Raw genomic sequence first — 15,680 nt, forward strand, 5'->3', positions numbered from 1 at the left:
TTCTAACTCAACTTCTTAAATGTGTTTTCTTTTCCCTACAATTATTTTATTAAATGGGGAGAAGCACAGGAGTAGCCTCTATCCTAGACCACTTTCTTCTACTTTTCCAACACAGAAATGTGTTTTAAACATGCATTTTTAAACACGAACATCTCTCATGTCATTGAATTTTGCATAATTATATAATGCAATGTGCCTAGTGAAAGAGGTTAGGACTTTAAACATTATTAACTTTATTATTCTTGCAGGAGAGTACAAAAAAAATTGCATCTCAACAGAGAAGACAAATTAGCTTGTAATTTAAAATAGAATGCAAATTCCTGGTGATCAGTGGATAAATTACATGTAAGACCACTAACATTTTTAAACTTACATAATTTAAAACCTATTCAGTGATTCCTTTAATGTGTTCAAAAACTGTGCTAGCCTTCATGATGACATTACTGTGAAAAATGGGAGAAATGCAGCCAAAAATGTTTCAAAGAAAATTCTGAAATTAAAAAAAAAAAAACCAAACTGTTTTTGCAGGGGATATTTTTATTTACAGTAAGAAAAATGGACTAAAGTGGATAGGACAATGCCAAGTACTGTCTGTACTGTGCAATGATCCTTGCTTGTGACAGGTAGAGAACCTCATATTGAATGATGCTGGGATGCATCACCATCTGCCATGCTGGTAATGAAGGTGTATGCTAGCATCTATCAGTAAAATCATGGTCTCCCTGCTTTCTTTCTGTCCTCCCTCTTCTAATTTGTCTCAGTACTCAGAGACAGCCAGACAACTTCTGGGAATCATGTTAGAAACTAGGTAATGCAGTACTGCTCACTGCCACATATGCTAACCTGCGTCGTTTTACTTCGTAGTAAGTGTCATCACTTGCTTTACTGCACTGTATTGGTTGCCTGAATATAGGTATTCAGTGACATTTGAGTGCCCTGCCTGTCCTGCTGCTGCTGATACTAGTGGGTTGTGGATTCTCCTTGCGGCCTATGTCATATCTGCTGGGTCTTCAGCAGAGAACTCAGGTGTAATCAGAGGGAGCCAAGTTGAACCACTCTTCTCATGTGTCAGATGAAAGCAGAGCAGGCAGACTTTGTCTGAACTTCTCTATTCAGTTGCTTGTAATTATGTAACAATTCCTTCAGCCTCTTTGAAATAATAGCAGGAGATGGTCTGCACAGGTCTCAAGGCTAAGTGCTGAGAACAGACATGAGTGTGTTATTCCATGCTCATCTCCAGTGTCAGTATTAGCAACAAACCAACCCTGACTGTTTAGAACCATCTGCAACTCTCCATCCAAGGCAGAGCACACAGTTATTTTGTCGTTGCAACTTTTTTTTATTGGGATTCTAGCAACATGTGCAATACAGGAAGTTGAAAAGTGAGGAATACAGCACTTGACAGTGTACAGAGGACATCTGTGAGAGGACAGGGACTCACTGCAGGGCACATGTGTGACTATTACTACAGTGGCAAATACCCAGAGGAAGGGGAAAAATGGGCTGAGGACCTAAAGTCATGTGCTGCATCTCAGAGTGAAGCATGGAGTTAGTTGCCATTATTTTGGACCTATCAGAGGTATTTTGAGTGGAAGGTGTTGATTATTTTGAAATATCGGCTACCTAGTTAGCTGGGCTTACCCTTTAATACCTGTCAGCATGTTAAAGGTAACTGAATCTTTGATTAAAGAGAATGTTTTGTTTTGCTCATACAACTTCTTGCCTTCAGTGAAGGGTAAGCAAACACTAAAGCTATTTCCTGAATAAGACTGCTGTCCTGAAGTGGACCCAAAAGAGCTGAATATTACAATAGGGAACTAGGAATTTGTGTGTTCTTTTTCTATTTTTCTGCTTTTTTAGTTTATTCTGTTCTTTATATATTGTAAATCCTACAGAGATCTGTTGGATCCATGGGAGGATTTATTACCAATTAGTGATCTTCTGTTTTGGAAGGGAGATTTGTTAGCAGAAAATTCTTGCAGCTCTCAGATGATCACCAGCTGTTCAAATGCATTTTGTAGTCTAATTATATAGGATAACCAAAAATACTGGTCTCTCCAAAGAATAATTTCCAGTAAGAACAAAAATCTGTTCTTCAGCTGGTATTGCAGTGTTTGGGCTATGATTTCTCTCCTAAAAAGACAGAACAAAGGTTCACATAACTTAGGTGCTGGCAGTTTGAGGTGCTTGGACGATATGGTTTCAGATGACACTGTCAGACATAAAGTTTCTCTTTATCACTGAATTTTTCATTCATGCTTGCTTTAAAAAAACTGCCAAATAATAAGTCAAATAGGTTGATAAAACACATTTCTTCTCTTAAAATTTTTTCCATGTATTTTCTGTATTCAATATGATTGGTAGCACTGTGGCCAAATTATTTAGAGTTCAGCTTTGATGCATTAAGTTTTCGGTCCTAGAATGCCTGCCATCAGTTTTCTCTAGTCAGGCTGTCAGTGTCAAGCTACTGCTGCAGGCTTCTATAAAAACTGGAAAAATTTATGGGATATTTTGGGTTCTGTGGAGTTCTGGATAGAGCACATGATAAACAAAAGTGTGATTTTTAATTAATCTAACCAGTGCTTCCAGTCATGCTTTTCTTCAGAGCATCAGGCTGTGCTTGTCATATCTTTTACTCAATATTTTTTGCTAAAGTCTTTTGTCAGCTAATTCATGGGAGCTAAGCTTTTCTACAAGAATTCAACCAAGTTCACTTTTCTCCATATTCGATATGACTAGAAATCATACATGAGCTGAAGAATATGTCTAAGTGGCCAGCTTTATGTTAAAAGAATGGTATTAATAGTTTAACATTCTGGAGGAGAAAGCAGATATTATTATCACCCAAAGGCATTAATAAAATTGCTGTCTTTTTGGATTTCAAGATTACCATCTGTGTAGCATCAGAAACAGATGTCCTTTTCACAAGACAAATGTATGTGAAAGCAAGGACAATATGCTTGTATGGGCTATTGGATGTAAAGTGTTATAGAAGTGATGGAAGCACAGATAACAAAGAAGTCAATGTGTTTTGTTATAAGGGGATCTGGAGAAACTGTTCCCAGCCAAACCAGAAGCTTCAGTGGTGGAGGTTTTCTAAAATGGATTCATTGATAAGTGGTTCCCATTTTATGAAAAACAAGATTTTTTAGAATTTTAAATTGCACATTTTTCTTGCTTTCTGTTTGTTTGGTTTTGCCTTAATTTATAAAACTCCTGTGAAATGTCTGTGCTTTTTAAGTTAAATGAAAATCGTTGGGGGAAGAGGTCCTAAAAATGGATGAGTATAAAACTGAAGACAGTTTTCAGAGTGTTTTGGAGATTGTTTATTCTTATAGCTCTGTTAAATCAAAGTGTATGTAACAAATGAGAGTGATTTGATTTTGTTTTGTCAGCTTTGTGCAGTGATATCTTTATCTTTGATTTGCAATTAAGGTTTCTCTTATAAAAGGCCGACATTGGCTTGATCAAACTTTCCTAATTGCAAAGAGTTTCATTAAAGGAATCTTTTCCTTCTTTTTTCTTTTTAGCATGAATCTATTAATATAGCAAATATTTTCTAAACCAACATTTTCTAAACATTTGTATCCCTTCTTGATGCTTTCCCAGGTTACAGAATGGCCAGTAGGAAATCAGGGTTTGTTGTACGACCGAAACTGGATGGTTGTAAACCAGAATGGAGTCTGTATGACTCAGAAGCAGGAGCCAAGATTGTGTCTTATAAATCCCTCGATTGATCTGAAGCAAAAAATTATGGTTATTCAGGCAGAAGGTTAGTAAACAATATTCTCTTCTTCCCTTCTTTATTGGCATGCACCCACCAAACTACTGAATGCTGTGCATGCTTACTGACTTCAGGGACAAGTTCTGTGCCAGCTGTGGGCAATAAAAGCCCAAGCTGTAACATACAGCCCTAGGGGAGTTACTAAATTGTTGTAGGGGTGGGCAGAGAGTAGACAGTGATTCCCTGTGTGCAATCATAACGTGGATGCTCCAGGATGGAAAAAGGAACAGATAGATGTGAAAATTTACTGACTAGTGTCATGAAGTCCCAAAGCCTGAAGGGATTATTATTGCTGCAAAGGTAAAGGAATAGAACAGAAGTCCAACATTAAACACCCTGGCCAAAGACTTTCCCATTTTGTGTCTCTCTTCCTCCTTCCATCTGTGAGTTTAGATGGGTAGAGTCCAGCAGAAGTTAGTATGAATTAAAATAAGGACCAGACATTATTTAGCTCAGTTAAATACTTGCACTAGCGGGCAAATATTTCATGATTTTTGAGCTTCTTGGGATTTATCAAAACCGGTGTTATTCCCTTCTGAGGGAAAAAAAAAAAAAAAGAAAAAAAAACTATGTAAAATGTTACAGAAAGCCCTTTGCTGCTTGGGGTTGAAAATTATTTATTTTGCTAGCAATGCCATTGGCACTGAACACTGGAGCAGGTTTGTAGTCCACAAAAGTCATTATTAATGCTGAGTTTGCATGTGTCTGAATGGTGTTCATCATTTCCTTGGGGTCTAACATTTACTCAGCGTGTATATCTTAACCATTAATAATATATAAGTGCCCACATTTTCAGCAGCTAGAGCAAAACAAGGGAACCTATCTTAAGATTTTTCAACCTTTATTAGAAATCTATATGAGTGGACCTGTAGCTACAGTCTCCTTTCTGTTTGTACCTTACAGTTGTTGTCCTCTTTAATTGTCTGAGAACTTTCTGTAGAATTAAATCTAACCAGTTGGTTCCCTTTGTCTGAAAAAGGTTTCTCGAATGTACATTTGGATACTTCCACTAATCATGTGATTTTTTTGTGTGCTTCCGATCCCAAACACAATCTACTTTCTTCTTAGGGATTCCAGACTTGCTCACTGGCACACACAGTACTGCTTTCTACTCTTCCCTCTGTATTTCTTTGAAAAGTTATCAGTAATTAATTTCAATTCTGTGTGGAGCACCTTGCACCTCAAATTTCTGTAGTACAGCTGCACAGACAGCCTTCTCCTAAACCTTTTAAATTATCAAGTGATTAAGAATTAGTTATTTCTAGAAATTCAGTTCCCTACCATCTCCCTTTCTACACATACTGCTTTCTTGCAGACACAGTGTGATGTCTTATCAAAACTTTCTCCATTTGTCCTTCATGTTTTCAGAAGTTGATCTCTGTTAGGCCTTTTGATTGCTTCATTCTGCTCTTTTAAGTCTGTCCTTCATTTTTTCCTTGCTAGTGCTTGTTCAGACAAGTGCATATCCATTAGTATGTTCACCTGTCAATAACACCTGTACTGACATACTTCAGAGTAAGAAAGAAGTTTTCTCAGATAAAAATGACAGTCAAGGCACCCATTTCTCACTGAGATTTGCGATGTCTTGCCGCAGTTTGGACCAGGGTGAAATTCGCCTTTAAATCCAACATTTTACTTCGTGTCATTTTTGGAGTTTTCACTGTCGGTCACCTTCCTTCTGATGAAAGTGAGAACCATTTCGACACAGAATTGATTGTCCAAGTCTATGGATTATTCTTCCAGCCAAAAGTAATTGGTCAGATCTCCAGTGTGATCTAACAAGAATGTCCTTGGCATTTATTTATAGCCTGCTTAGGTGCATCCAGTGTATAAGAGTGGAGTAATTTTATTCTTTGTATAATGATGCTAGATACCAAAATCCTAGCCCATGAGGTGGTCTGGGACCTCTTTTATAATAGTCCTGCAGGTTTTTACTCTCATGGTGTTCTTGCAACCTGCAGCATTTTTTATAATGCTTGACAGTGAGATAATGGCTCTCTTTTCCTTGGGGAGTCTATTCCAGAGCTTACTGCTCCTAAGATAGCACAGTGATGGGAGCACATACAAACCAGCAGGGTAAGACTGAGCAGATAAATCTGCAGGAAGTTGTTCCAATATTTATTTTGTTTTCTTTCCTCTTTCCAGCAGTCTAAATGTATGATTCGTTTGTCACTGTTAAATAATTTTTTATTTTATCCCTTCACATACGTGTGTCAGTGTCATATCTACCACTTAAAATCATTTCATGACAGATAAGTTTAATTTAATAAGTTGACTCTTTCCTTGAAAATCACATGTTAATCACTACTGCTTTTGTCACCACTGTCATCAGCCTGTCAGTAGTTTGTTGCTAATTTAGGACCTGAGGCTGAACACTGCATGTGAAGCTGGAGCAGTGATCCATGTGGCAGGGAACAGTAGAACTCGGTTGAGCCAGCCTGGGTGTTTTGCAGCTCAGAGCCTTTACTGGCCTGTGTCAGTGGCTAATTTTAGTTCAGATTTGTAGCACTTAGCCTGCTGACTAACAGCCACCTCCAGTCTCTTCCAGATTGGCTGCTTTGTGAGTTATTTCTCCCATGGAATGCCTCCCACCCAAACTGCCTTTCCTCAGCTACAGCAGCATGCATCTTTCCAAGATGAGTTTTGTTTCCTCCATCTCTCCTCTCCCTGCCCTCACAGTCCCCAAGCAGAGTTTCTCTGTTCTTCTCATTTACTGAATCCCCTTACTCCAGCAAATGTGAAAATCCAGAGGCTCCCAGCTGACTGGGTGACAACTGCAGCCAAGCCAGCTGCCTCCCTCCTGCTCCTCTGCAAGGAGGCTGTAATGACTCTGTTTTCTCTGCCAGTTTCGCTGCTGTCATCTGCGCTTTTCTCATTGTGCGAGCAGGCTCTGGCACAGATCTCCATCTAGAGCGTGCTTTGCTGTCTGGAGGTGTCTCTCTCCAACAGTGAGAGCCTTAGGCAACTGTGCTGCTGGAATAGGTGCCTCTGGTAAGTGCCTAAAGACAAGTGGGGCAAATCCCATGTAGCCGGGGCCTTTTTTAAACACATTTTGCTGTTACACTGTTAGATTATGGTGAAGACTTTATCTGTGCCACTTTTAAAACATAATGAGTCTGTTCTCTCTCCCCCTCCAGGCACATGCCTTCCTCTTCCTCTAGAACTTTTCATTAGTGGAAAATTTGTTTATGGCTATTTTATTTCAATATGGTTTAATATTCTCTGTCTTCTCTGTCCAAGAAAATAAAATTGTCAGCATGATTTAGTGTGACAGTAGCTACTTTAATACCTTTTGCTGAATCCTCTATGTGCTGAGACACCATTTCAGGTTCTTTCTTTAACCCATGCATGTTGGGCGTCGGTGTAGCTCATCTGACAAGGAGACTTGGATGAGCAGCCTGGCTGTCTAACTGACCCAGCTGTGCAATCCTGCCGCCACTGTGAGTAGCAAGAACAGCAGAGTGAGGCTCTACACAAGGCCAAAACTGCCTGGAGGCTTAGGATCTTTCCCTGGCATGCCTGCAAAACTACTTGGCTCGCATGGCAGCTGGGGAACTCCCTGATCCCTGGGAAGGGGGTGAGAGCACAGAGAGAGAAAGGGCTTGCACCTAGTCTCTCACTGGCTGTACTTTTCTTCAGCGGAGAGAGTGAGATTTTAGTTTTGAGAAACTGCATTTGTTAATTTTGTAAGACTTATTTTCTTAGGTTATATGGTTCTTAACAGTCATTTCCTATTTTTTTTATGTGAAGAGTGTAACAAACCCTTGCTGCAACAGAACCCATTTAGAGAAAATCAGTGTACCTAACTCTAAGTCAGCCCCTGTGGAGAAAAACAACTTCTTGTATCTCAACTGAAGTTGTTAGTGGTTAGCTCCCAGCAACTTAAAGGTGGCCAGAAAAGTGCCTTTATTTCCAGAAGTCATATTACTTGAGTGGGAATCAAGGTAAATCTTCTTGTCCTGCTCCATCAAAAACATAGGGGCACAAATTACGCTGGGTTTCTTCTTGACCTACGCAAAAGTCAGCCAAACAGAATTTAACTGAGCATGCATTACTGTAAAAGACTAATTTCTCTCTTTCCATTTTAGCTGACAATCAGCATTACTCTGGCGTGTTGGGCCTTAGTTTGCTACTGCATAGTGGGAGAAATTTTGAGTGTTGAGGAGGCTCTTTACAATATTGAAGTAGAAAGATGCTAGCAAAACTGAGCAACTAATTACACTTTGTGGAGTTTATTGTGCCTTCAAATAGTCATGTGTTACTGCCAATAAAAACAATGGGAATTAAGTGCATACACTGATGAAAGAATATACATGAATAGTTTATATTTCAGTCTATTGAAATAACACACTTCTAATTTTTCTCATTGACTGAAAATAGGAGCTATAAAGATAAGAATATTTTTTGTATTAATACTGTGAGCACATCTGTGAATTTTATTATCAAGCAAATGACCATGGAGAATGACAGCTTTTACATTTTACTAACTGGCAATATTCTACTTTATTTTTTTGCCTTAAGATAGAATAAAATTGTAATTAACAATGTTTAACTGACCTAAACATCACTGTAAAATGTGTACTGTTCAATAAAAATGTAACACACTTGCTGGTGTATGAAAACAGGTCTTTTTAAAGCCCTGAAGTTCTATTTTAAGAAATTTTGTGAGTATGCCTTTCTTAGAAACTACTTTTAAAAGATATAACAGCTAAGGGTGCATACAGGATGGAACCTTTCAAACTCATCTTTTCCAGTTTGAATGGGATTAGAATCATTTGAAAGGAATAATAATGTTTAATTGTTTCAAAGTCCAAGAGCATTAATTCTAGTCAATAAAATAATAACATTGGCATCTTTTTCAGGTTGTTGCAGGCTAGTTCAAAGCATTTATTACATGTATTATTTTCTAGAGTGAACCTAACTTTTCCCCCTCTGTCTTCACTTATGAAGTATACTATCATTAACTAAAGAAGTAGACTGCTTTCTCTTTTGCAAAACATGCATGGTACAAAGCTGATAGTTGTGTTATAGTGAATCTGAACTATGTTTCATTAATCTTCAGAAGAAAATAAAACAACTTTATTTCACAAAATTGCAGAGCTGGTAGGGCTTGATTCCTATTTGTTTTACAATAGTGTAAACAGGAAGAAGTAAGTAAAATCGAAGCATGCTGTTACAATGCTGGGAAATGGGGATCAGAGTCTTTGCTGGTATATGTTGCAGTATAATGGAAAAGCTGGATTCATTGCAGCCACACAGTAAAACCCTTTGTTCTTTATTTAAGATTATTATTTTCAATTAACAGAGAGAAAAATAGTACAGTTTTTCTTTTTGCTTCTACAGTACCTTTTCCATCTCTTTGGCTCATTTTGTTCAAGATAAGAAAAATATGGAAGAAGTTGTTAATGTAGACCATTACTAGGGATTTCTCAGCTGGTTTAAACTTGGAGATAAATAGATTGGAATAATTCTCTAATTAGCAGTTTCCATACATTTTGTTTTTAAATTATTGTAGTTTTATGGCACGTTATATTTCTTTCCTTGAACAGACGGTGCTGCTTTTTTCTCTTCCCCCTTCCTCCATCTTTCATCTTTCGGATCACTCAATCCCACTACTCCAAAAAACCCCCAACCCATCAGTGTTTAATGTAATCTCCTGACTTGCTAGAGGGTCCAAAACAGTGAAAACTCATCCTTTCAACAGAATCTGTAGCTGAGGTAGTAATTCTGTGCCAGTTTTGTTGCCAGAGATAAACAGAGAATGAATTTACTCAAAGCTGAAATTGTATATTCCTTAATATGCTTTGAGTACCAAGGTCATCTGCAGCCTTTACACTTTGCTTTATCATTTGGAGCCACCTGCAGGCAGAGAATATAATTCTGGCAAAAAAAAAAAAAAAGATTTTTTGATTTGCTGTTTGTGAGGCTGTGTGATTGTGAGCAGGGACAAAAATAAGAATTTTTTTCATGACCCTACAAGTTTTCATAAAAGTTTTATTTAAATATGATTTGTTCTCTGCCCATCTAGGCATGGACCCAGTATCTGTATCGCTAGAAGACAATACTGAAAAAGAGGCTGTGGTTTGTGAGAGTAAAGTCTGTTCACACAGGTGAGTGAGAACAGAGAGGTATTGAAGCTGAAAATCACTGTAGTGACACTCAGGATATGAACAGATGAACACACAGAGCAGAAGTCCTTAAAAAAGAGGCAGAGAAGTGGAAAGCAATGAATGTCTTAGTGGACTATGAGAAGACATTTAAACAGGTAATTTGGCATGCCCAGCATGTCTGATAGAAAACAGTGAAAAATATTAAAAATGGAAAAGGGGAAGAAGGATGGTACAATAAACTGACTTAGTACTCACTTGAATGAGGGAAATCTTTTTTTTTTCACTTGCTCCAAGCATGAGAAAAGGAGGTGTCCCCAGTTACTTCCAAATGCCAACTGAGGGCCTCATCAGGACTTGAATTCAGTTCCCTCATTCAATAGTAATGATGTTGGCAACTTTGCCCATTTCATGCTACATGGATTCATAATTGCTAGAACCTTCTGAAGTTATAAACAACTTTCCATATTTACAACCCTTTTTAATTTTTTTTGACCACCCATATTGATCAGTGTTCCCTTAACAATCCTGGGATGATTGCAGATGTGTATGTTAGATAACATTAATTCTATTCAAGAGACATAGCACTGCACTAAAATATAGCATTATGAATAAATTTATTTCCTATCAGTGAACTTAAGTGTTTATCCATCACATTTTGTAAGAACTTCCCCCGATCTCATTACATTTTCTGAGTGGCAGTGTATCAAGTGCCCTCCTAAAGTACATTTGCATTATCTACTATGTTTCTTTTCAACGAGCCTCTTGGTAACTCAAACTAAAAGAGCCACTTAAAGAGCCACTTAAAGATTTATGTCTTCCTTTAACCAAGATATACTAATTCTTTCTAACCCTCTACATTTGCTTCTCTGAGAGTAACACATAAACAAACCAGCAGAAGACCTGGCATTTTCCCCATGGAGCCATGCAGAAAATTATCTTCTCCTTCTTTTCTACTAACTATTCAGATGATAAAGAGGATCTTTTTCTCAGAAATGTATTTTCCTCAGGTAGTGGAATTCACCCAAGAGTCATTTGTTTTAACCATCTGTCCCACTTCCCTTCGTGTTGACTCATCCCTAGCCTCCCCATGGTAAACCCATCTATTACCGGCTGTAAAATAGCCTAGGTTCTCTCTCTCTTTGTGTGCATAAAATTTGCTGCCATACTATTTATTGTAGCTTCTATTTCGTGTAACTGACTGTGTCATTTTTATTGTATCAAATTGGAAATTTTCATGGAAAACTGCTTAGAGTTCTGAAGAGGAAGAAAAGGACAGAGTGATTAAGAAAGTGGATATGCAAGGCAAATTGCAGAGACTGGACTATGATTAGCAAATAAATAAACAGGAAGTAAGGGAGAATGAGTGGACAACATTGATGAGGCTCTGAAACTCCTCAGAGATCCAACAGTACTTGGTGACAGGTTCCAGTGTTTCAGCAGGGGAGCCTCCAGGGCCAAAAAAAATGAGAAAAGCAGTGCTTTGCAGTAGGACAAGAGGTGATTTGTGATCTGGGGTCTTTTCTGCAAAGTGTCTGAGGTGAGTAGTGGGACTAAAAGTCTTTCTTAAAAGGCTTCTATTCAAAAGAAACCCCTAGTGAGGGCATTTTCCATTTATTAATTCTGCACTCTGACGCTATGATGTCGTCTGGTTCTGTAAGCTTACTCTGAGTTTAGATTGAGATACCTGAGAAAAGTACGTGATGTAGAATCTGCAAGCAGTCATGTGAGGAAGTGTAATTTTACAGCAGCCACTAAAGTTTAATGAGCCCAAATTTCCCTTCTGAAGCAGTTCATCAGTGTTAGTCTCAGCAGGGGTTGTCCATCAGCAGGTGATACATCAGAGGGACATGGCTTTCTGGTATAATATCTAACAGTGGACAGATGCAAGTAGAAGCTAGTGTTTTTAAGGTTATTGATGCTGCAGAAACCCTAAATGCTCAAGGTTACTGCTCTACTGAAATAGTTACGCAACTCTCTCTGACAGGCTGCAATATCAAAGAGATAGGGAAGGGTATGAGCGGTAGAAGAAGACAAAGGTGTAGTTAAGAACAAGGTGAACTGAGCCCGTTGTGTGTATTATATCCCTTGGGATCAATATTCAGACTTCATCTGTCCTTGTTTCTTGTTCTGTAAATTACCCTGCTAGAGGGACCAGTTGTAACGCATTGAAACTAAATGACATAATAGAAAGATGAGTGGGGAACTCAAGGCAAAGAGCAAGTAAAATCTGAGAGAAATAGGCCCTCCTTTATAAATTGCCTGACATGTGCCAAATGAAATGTAATGCTGACAGATGTAAAGTTATACTCTGCAAAATAAACACAAGCAGAAAACAAGTAGAATTGAGCTACAACAGAATGACTTTGACTAAGACCTTGAAGAGATGATGGTACATGCTCAAAAAATGGTCTGACAATAAGGGAAAGCAATTTGAAAACACAGGAGTCTTGGGATACAGAAATTACACAATGGCATTTGATGAAAAACCAAGAATGGTGTGAGTATAACTCAGCCACAGTGACTCAAAATAGTAAGTATACAAATAGAGGGCAAAATTATGTTCCTGATTTATACAGTATTAATCCTCAACAGGCTACTAGGGGCAATTGGCTCAGGGGATAGTTTAAACACCCCTAGCACCTCTGTTAGGGTGGGAAAAAATATTTGGGGATTTTTTTCCACTTGTACTGTTACCATGGAACATTCATGTCTTCTCGTTAGCAGCCTTCTCCCTAGCACAGTGACTGGCAAGGACACAAGAACCACTCAATTCAGACTGTGAAATCTCATATGAACATTCACCTTTTGGCCTCTTTCTTGACACAGTCCCTATATCTCATAGTATCAGAGTACCATTTCCATTCTAGGACATCACTGGCTAGTTGCAGCTGTGGTTGACATCTGTCCAGTCTCAGAGTGGGGAGAGGAATACAAAGCTACACCATAATTCAAAATTCAGAACAAGTTCTGAAGAGATACCTGATCCCTGCAGGATTATAAAATCTCTTTGATTTCACTTGTGCTGGCTTTCTACCAGTGTAATTCAGTTGAACCCTACAAAGCATTTTGTAAAGCCAAGCTACTTCCTCTCTCAATCCTGGGCTTAGCATCTTTTGCTGTGAGTAGCTGTTTACTTGTTTCACAGAGCAGATGGTCTCCATGCAGATTAACTTCTTTGGCTGGATAGGACAACAAGGTGAGCATAGGACCACAGCTACTTCTCTTTCCTTGCTACAAGCTTCCTCCCTAGATCAGCATTAGAATTTGCATTCCTCTTACCTGCCTATGCAATTTTAAAGTTCAGTATCAGTCAAACCTCCTTTTGTAGTCAGTAGAGAGAGCTGAACACTCCCACAGTGAGTCATCCCATCCTGAGATCTAATATAAATGGGAACTACTTACTTCTTTCCATTATCCGTGGGAGGAACCCAGACAACTGACTTAAACTAGATGCCTGAATTTTGGAAGATTGACAGTAAGTTTACTCAGGGCTGAGGAATCTAATGTCAAATAGGATCACTTCCCAATGTCTGATCCGTGGCTTCCTTGGACTGAGAGAGGTGATCTCAAAATCCCTCTAGGAAAGCTTGCATCCAGATAAAGAAGGCAATTTTGTTGCTAGCTTGCATAACTCACTAAACATTTTACAAGTAATGTAAATCATCTTTAGACAGAGAAATACATGGGCTCTGTAAGTGGAGCCATGTTTTAGAGTGGAATGTCTGTACTGGCATGAATTAAATTAGGGAAGTGACATCATTGTACCTGATGTGATCATTAAAAATTACATACAGAGGGACAATCTTAAATTCACCTCAGATCACTCCTCTCTGTTTTAGTAAAAAGCACAGACTAGAGTGTGACTTTTTCATAGTACTGTATTGTAATGTTGTTATATGGGCTACCACTTCCTGTACTTGAGAGTCAGTGTCTTGTACTTTATCATTATTTAATCCTTTATTCCATAGTAATTTTCTGTATAAAACTAAATTAGATCTCCTGCATGTTAACTTCAAGAGTAACTTCACATCAGACACTCATCAGACCATATGGATTCTCTATTTTGTATTGGAAGAAGCAGAATAAACATCTTTTCAATTTGCCTTCTGTTTTACAAATTAATGTTTGGGCAATCCAGTTTGAAGTTCCCCTTTTCTTATGATAGGGTAAAAACATATGACTGTGGAGAAAGAATTGCTGGCTGGTTCTCTATGTTTCTTGGTCGTCCATGTCGTTTGATAAGACAAAGTTCAGACATGAAAAGCAAGTCACATCAGAAAAATACAAAAGGTATGTTGTCATTCTTAAAAATATTTGTGATTCCTCATGCAAACATCAAGCTCATGGACTTCCTACTGAGTATATAACTACCTTGATAAAGGCTGAAAGAGTCATCCACTTTTGATCTAGTAGGTACATTTATACCAAAACTGACTTTTTGCTGCCCTTCTACTTCTTAAATTTGGTGAAAATGTACAGATACACCAGTCTGGGGGCAGTGGGGGTGGTAATCATCATGACCATGATTTTGTCTGGAAACTCATGATCATTTTGAAAGACGATTGAAATGAAAGAGCATCGAAAATACATAGATACTGCTCTTGTAAGTTGTTTCACAAATTTGGTAAAATCTCAGCTCTGTGTCAGTTTCTAAATATATTGCATCATTATCATTTACAGGTTTGAGGAGATTCTTGGAGTATTTCCTTAGTATCTGGAATCAATGAATAAATTTTTAATGAGAATAAGTAAGGTCAAAGGAAAGATGAGGTGAAATTACTAATTTTAATGGTCATTTTAGAATGTTGGATTGATTTTTTTAGGTCTGTCATCTGCTAAAAACATCTCACTCTCGCTCGTGAATGAAGCGCAATACCTCCTGATAAACGTGGCAAGCATTCTGCAGCTGAAAGAACACATTTCTGCAAGGTAAGAGCCTTCTGTCTCCAAATATCTCTTAGTGATGTAGGATTCCAGAATCTTTTCATAAGATGCCAATATAGCTGTTTTATGTGGAAATTTATGAATAGTTACATTTCAGCGGTCAACAAATATACAGCTACGAAAATTCTATAATTACTAACTCTTCTATGACTTCTGAAAATTTGGATTAAATCCATGAACATAATCTGTCTACCAGTCATCTTTAAGAAAACTTTAATGAAATTTTTGTCAAATGATTTGGTGGCAAGAGATTATTTGGAACCAGCCAGTTTCTATTTGTCTGAAGAACAAGGATAAATAGGTTTTCTCAGCATAAAAAAACTGGCAGGTAAAAATACAAGATCTTACTACTGGCTAAATTATTTCTTTCCTATGGGAATGATTAGGATTTAGAGTAAACATGCACAACAGAAATACTTTAAAACTACTTTCAGGACTGGAATAATTTAATTTCTTAATTGAATTTGATATTACTTATACAAAAGCAGGAGACAGAAGCAGCAAATGAAACACTGTCAGCCCACAGTTGAAAGGCAGCAAACTCATTACCAACCAAATTTTCACACAATGAAAATAGGAAATTGTTGTTTCTTGAATATAACTAAGACAGGTTCAAATTCCACAGAAAATCTTCCCTCAAGGCCTCTATCATAGCTGTGCATCCCACAGCCTCGGAATTTGTCTCTGAGCCCTCTTTTCCTGTCTCACAAAACTTCCCTGCCTCTTCTTGGAGCCATCCTACCTCCTCTTAGTCACCCACCAAACATGCCCCCTGCATTGAAGTTTCTGCTATGAGTAGAAAAGGAATATCTGTAGGATATGTGTGTGTCTTCAGTATCTTC

At 38.0% G+C, this 15,680-nt stretch overlaps 1 protein-coding gene across 2 annotated transcripts in view; it reads left to right on the forward strand.

Annotated features, from left to right (window-relative positions):
- Nucleotides 1-15,680, forward strand: part of MOCOS (molybdenum cofactor sulfurase) — a 217,450-nt gene that overhangs the window by 185,544 nt on the left and 16,226 nt on the right. For both annotated transcript variants that reach the window (XM_064659925.1, XM_064659930.1), the window contains 4 exons: nucleotides 3,610-3,772; nucleotides 9,813-9,894; nucleotides 14,060-14,184; nucleotides 14,718-14,823. In XM_064659925.1, coding sequence (XP_064515995.1) covers nucleotides 3,610-3,772; nucleotides 9,813-9,894; nucleotides 14,060-14,184; nucleotides 14,718-14,823 — 476 coding nt within the window. The remainder of the gene's footprint in view (nucleotides 1-3,609; nucleotides 3,773-9,812; nucleotides 9,895-14,059; nucleotides 14,185-14,717; nucleotides 14,824-15,680) is intronic.

Source organism: Pseudopipra pipra, chromosome 1, assembly GCF_036250125.1.
Source record: "Pseudopipra pipra isolate bDixPip1 chromosome 1, bDixPip1.hap1, whole genome shotgun sequence".
NCBI lineage: Eukaryota > Metazoa > Chordata > Aves > Passeriformes > Pipridae > Pseudopipra > Pseudopipra pipra.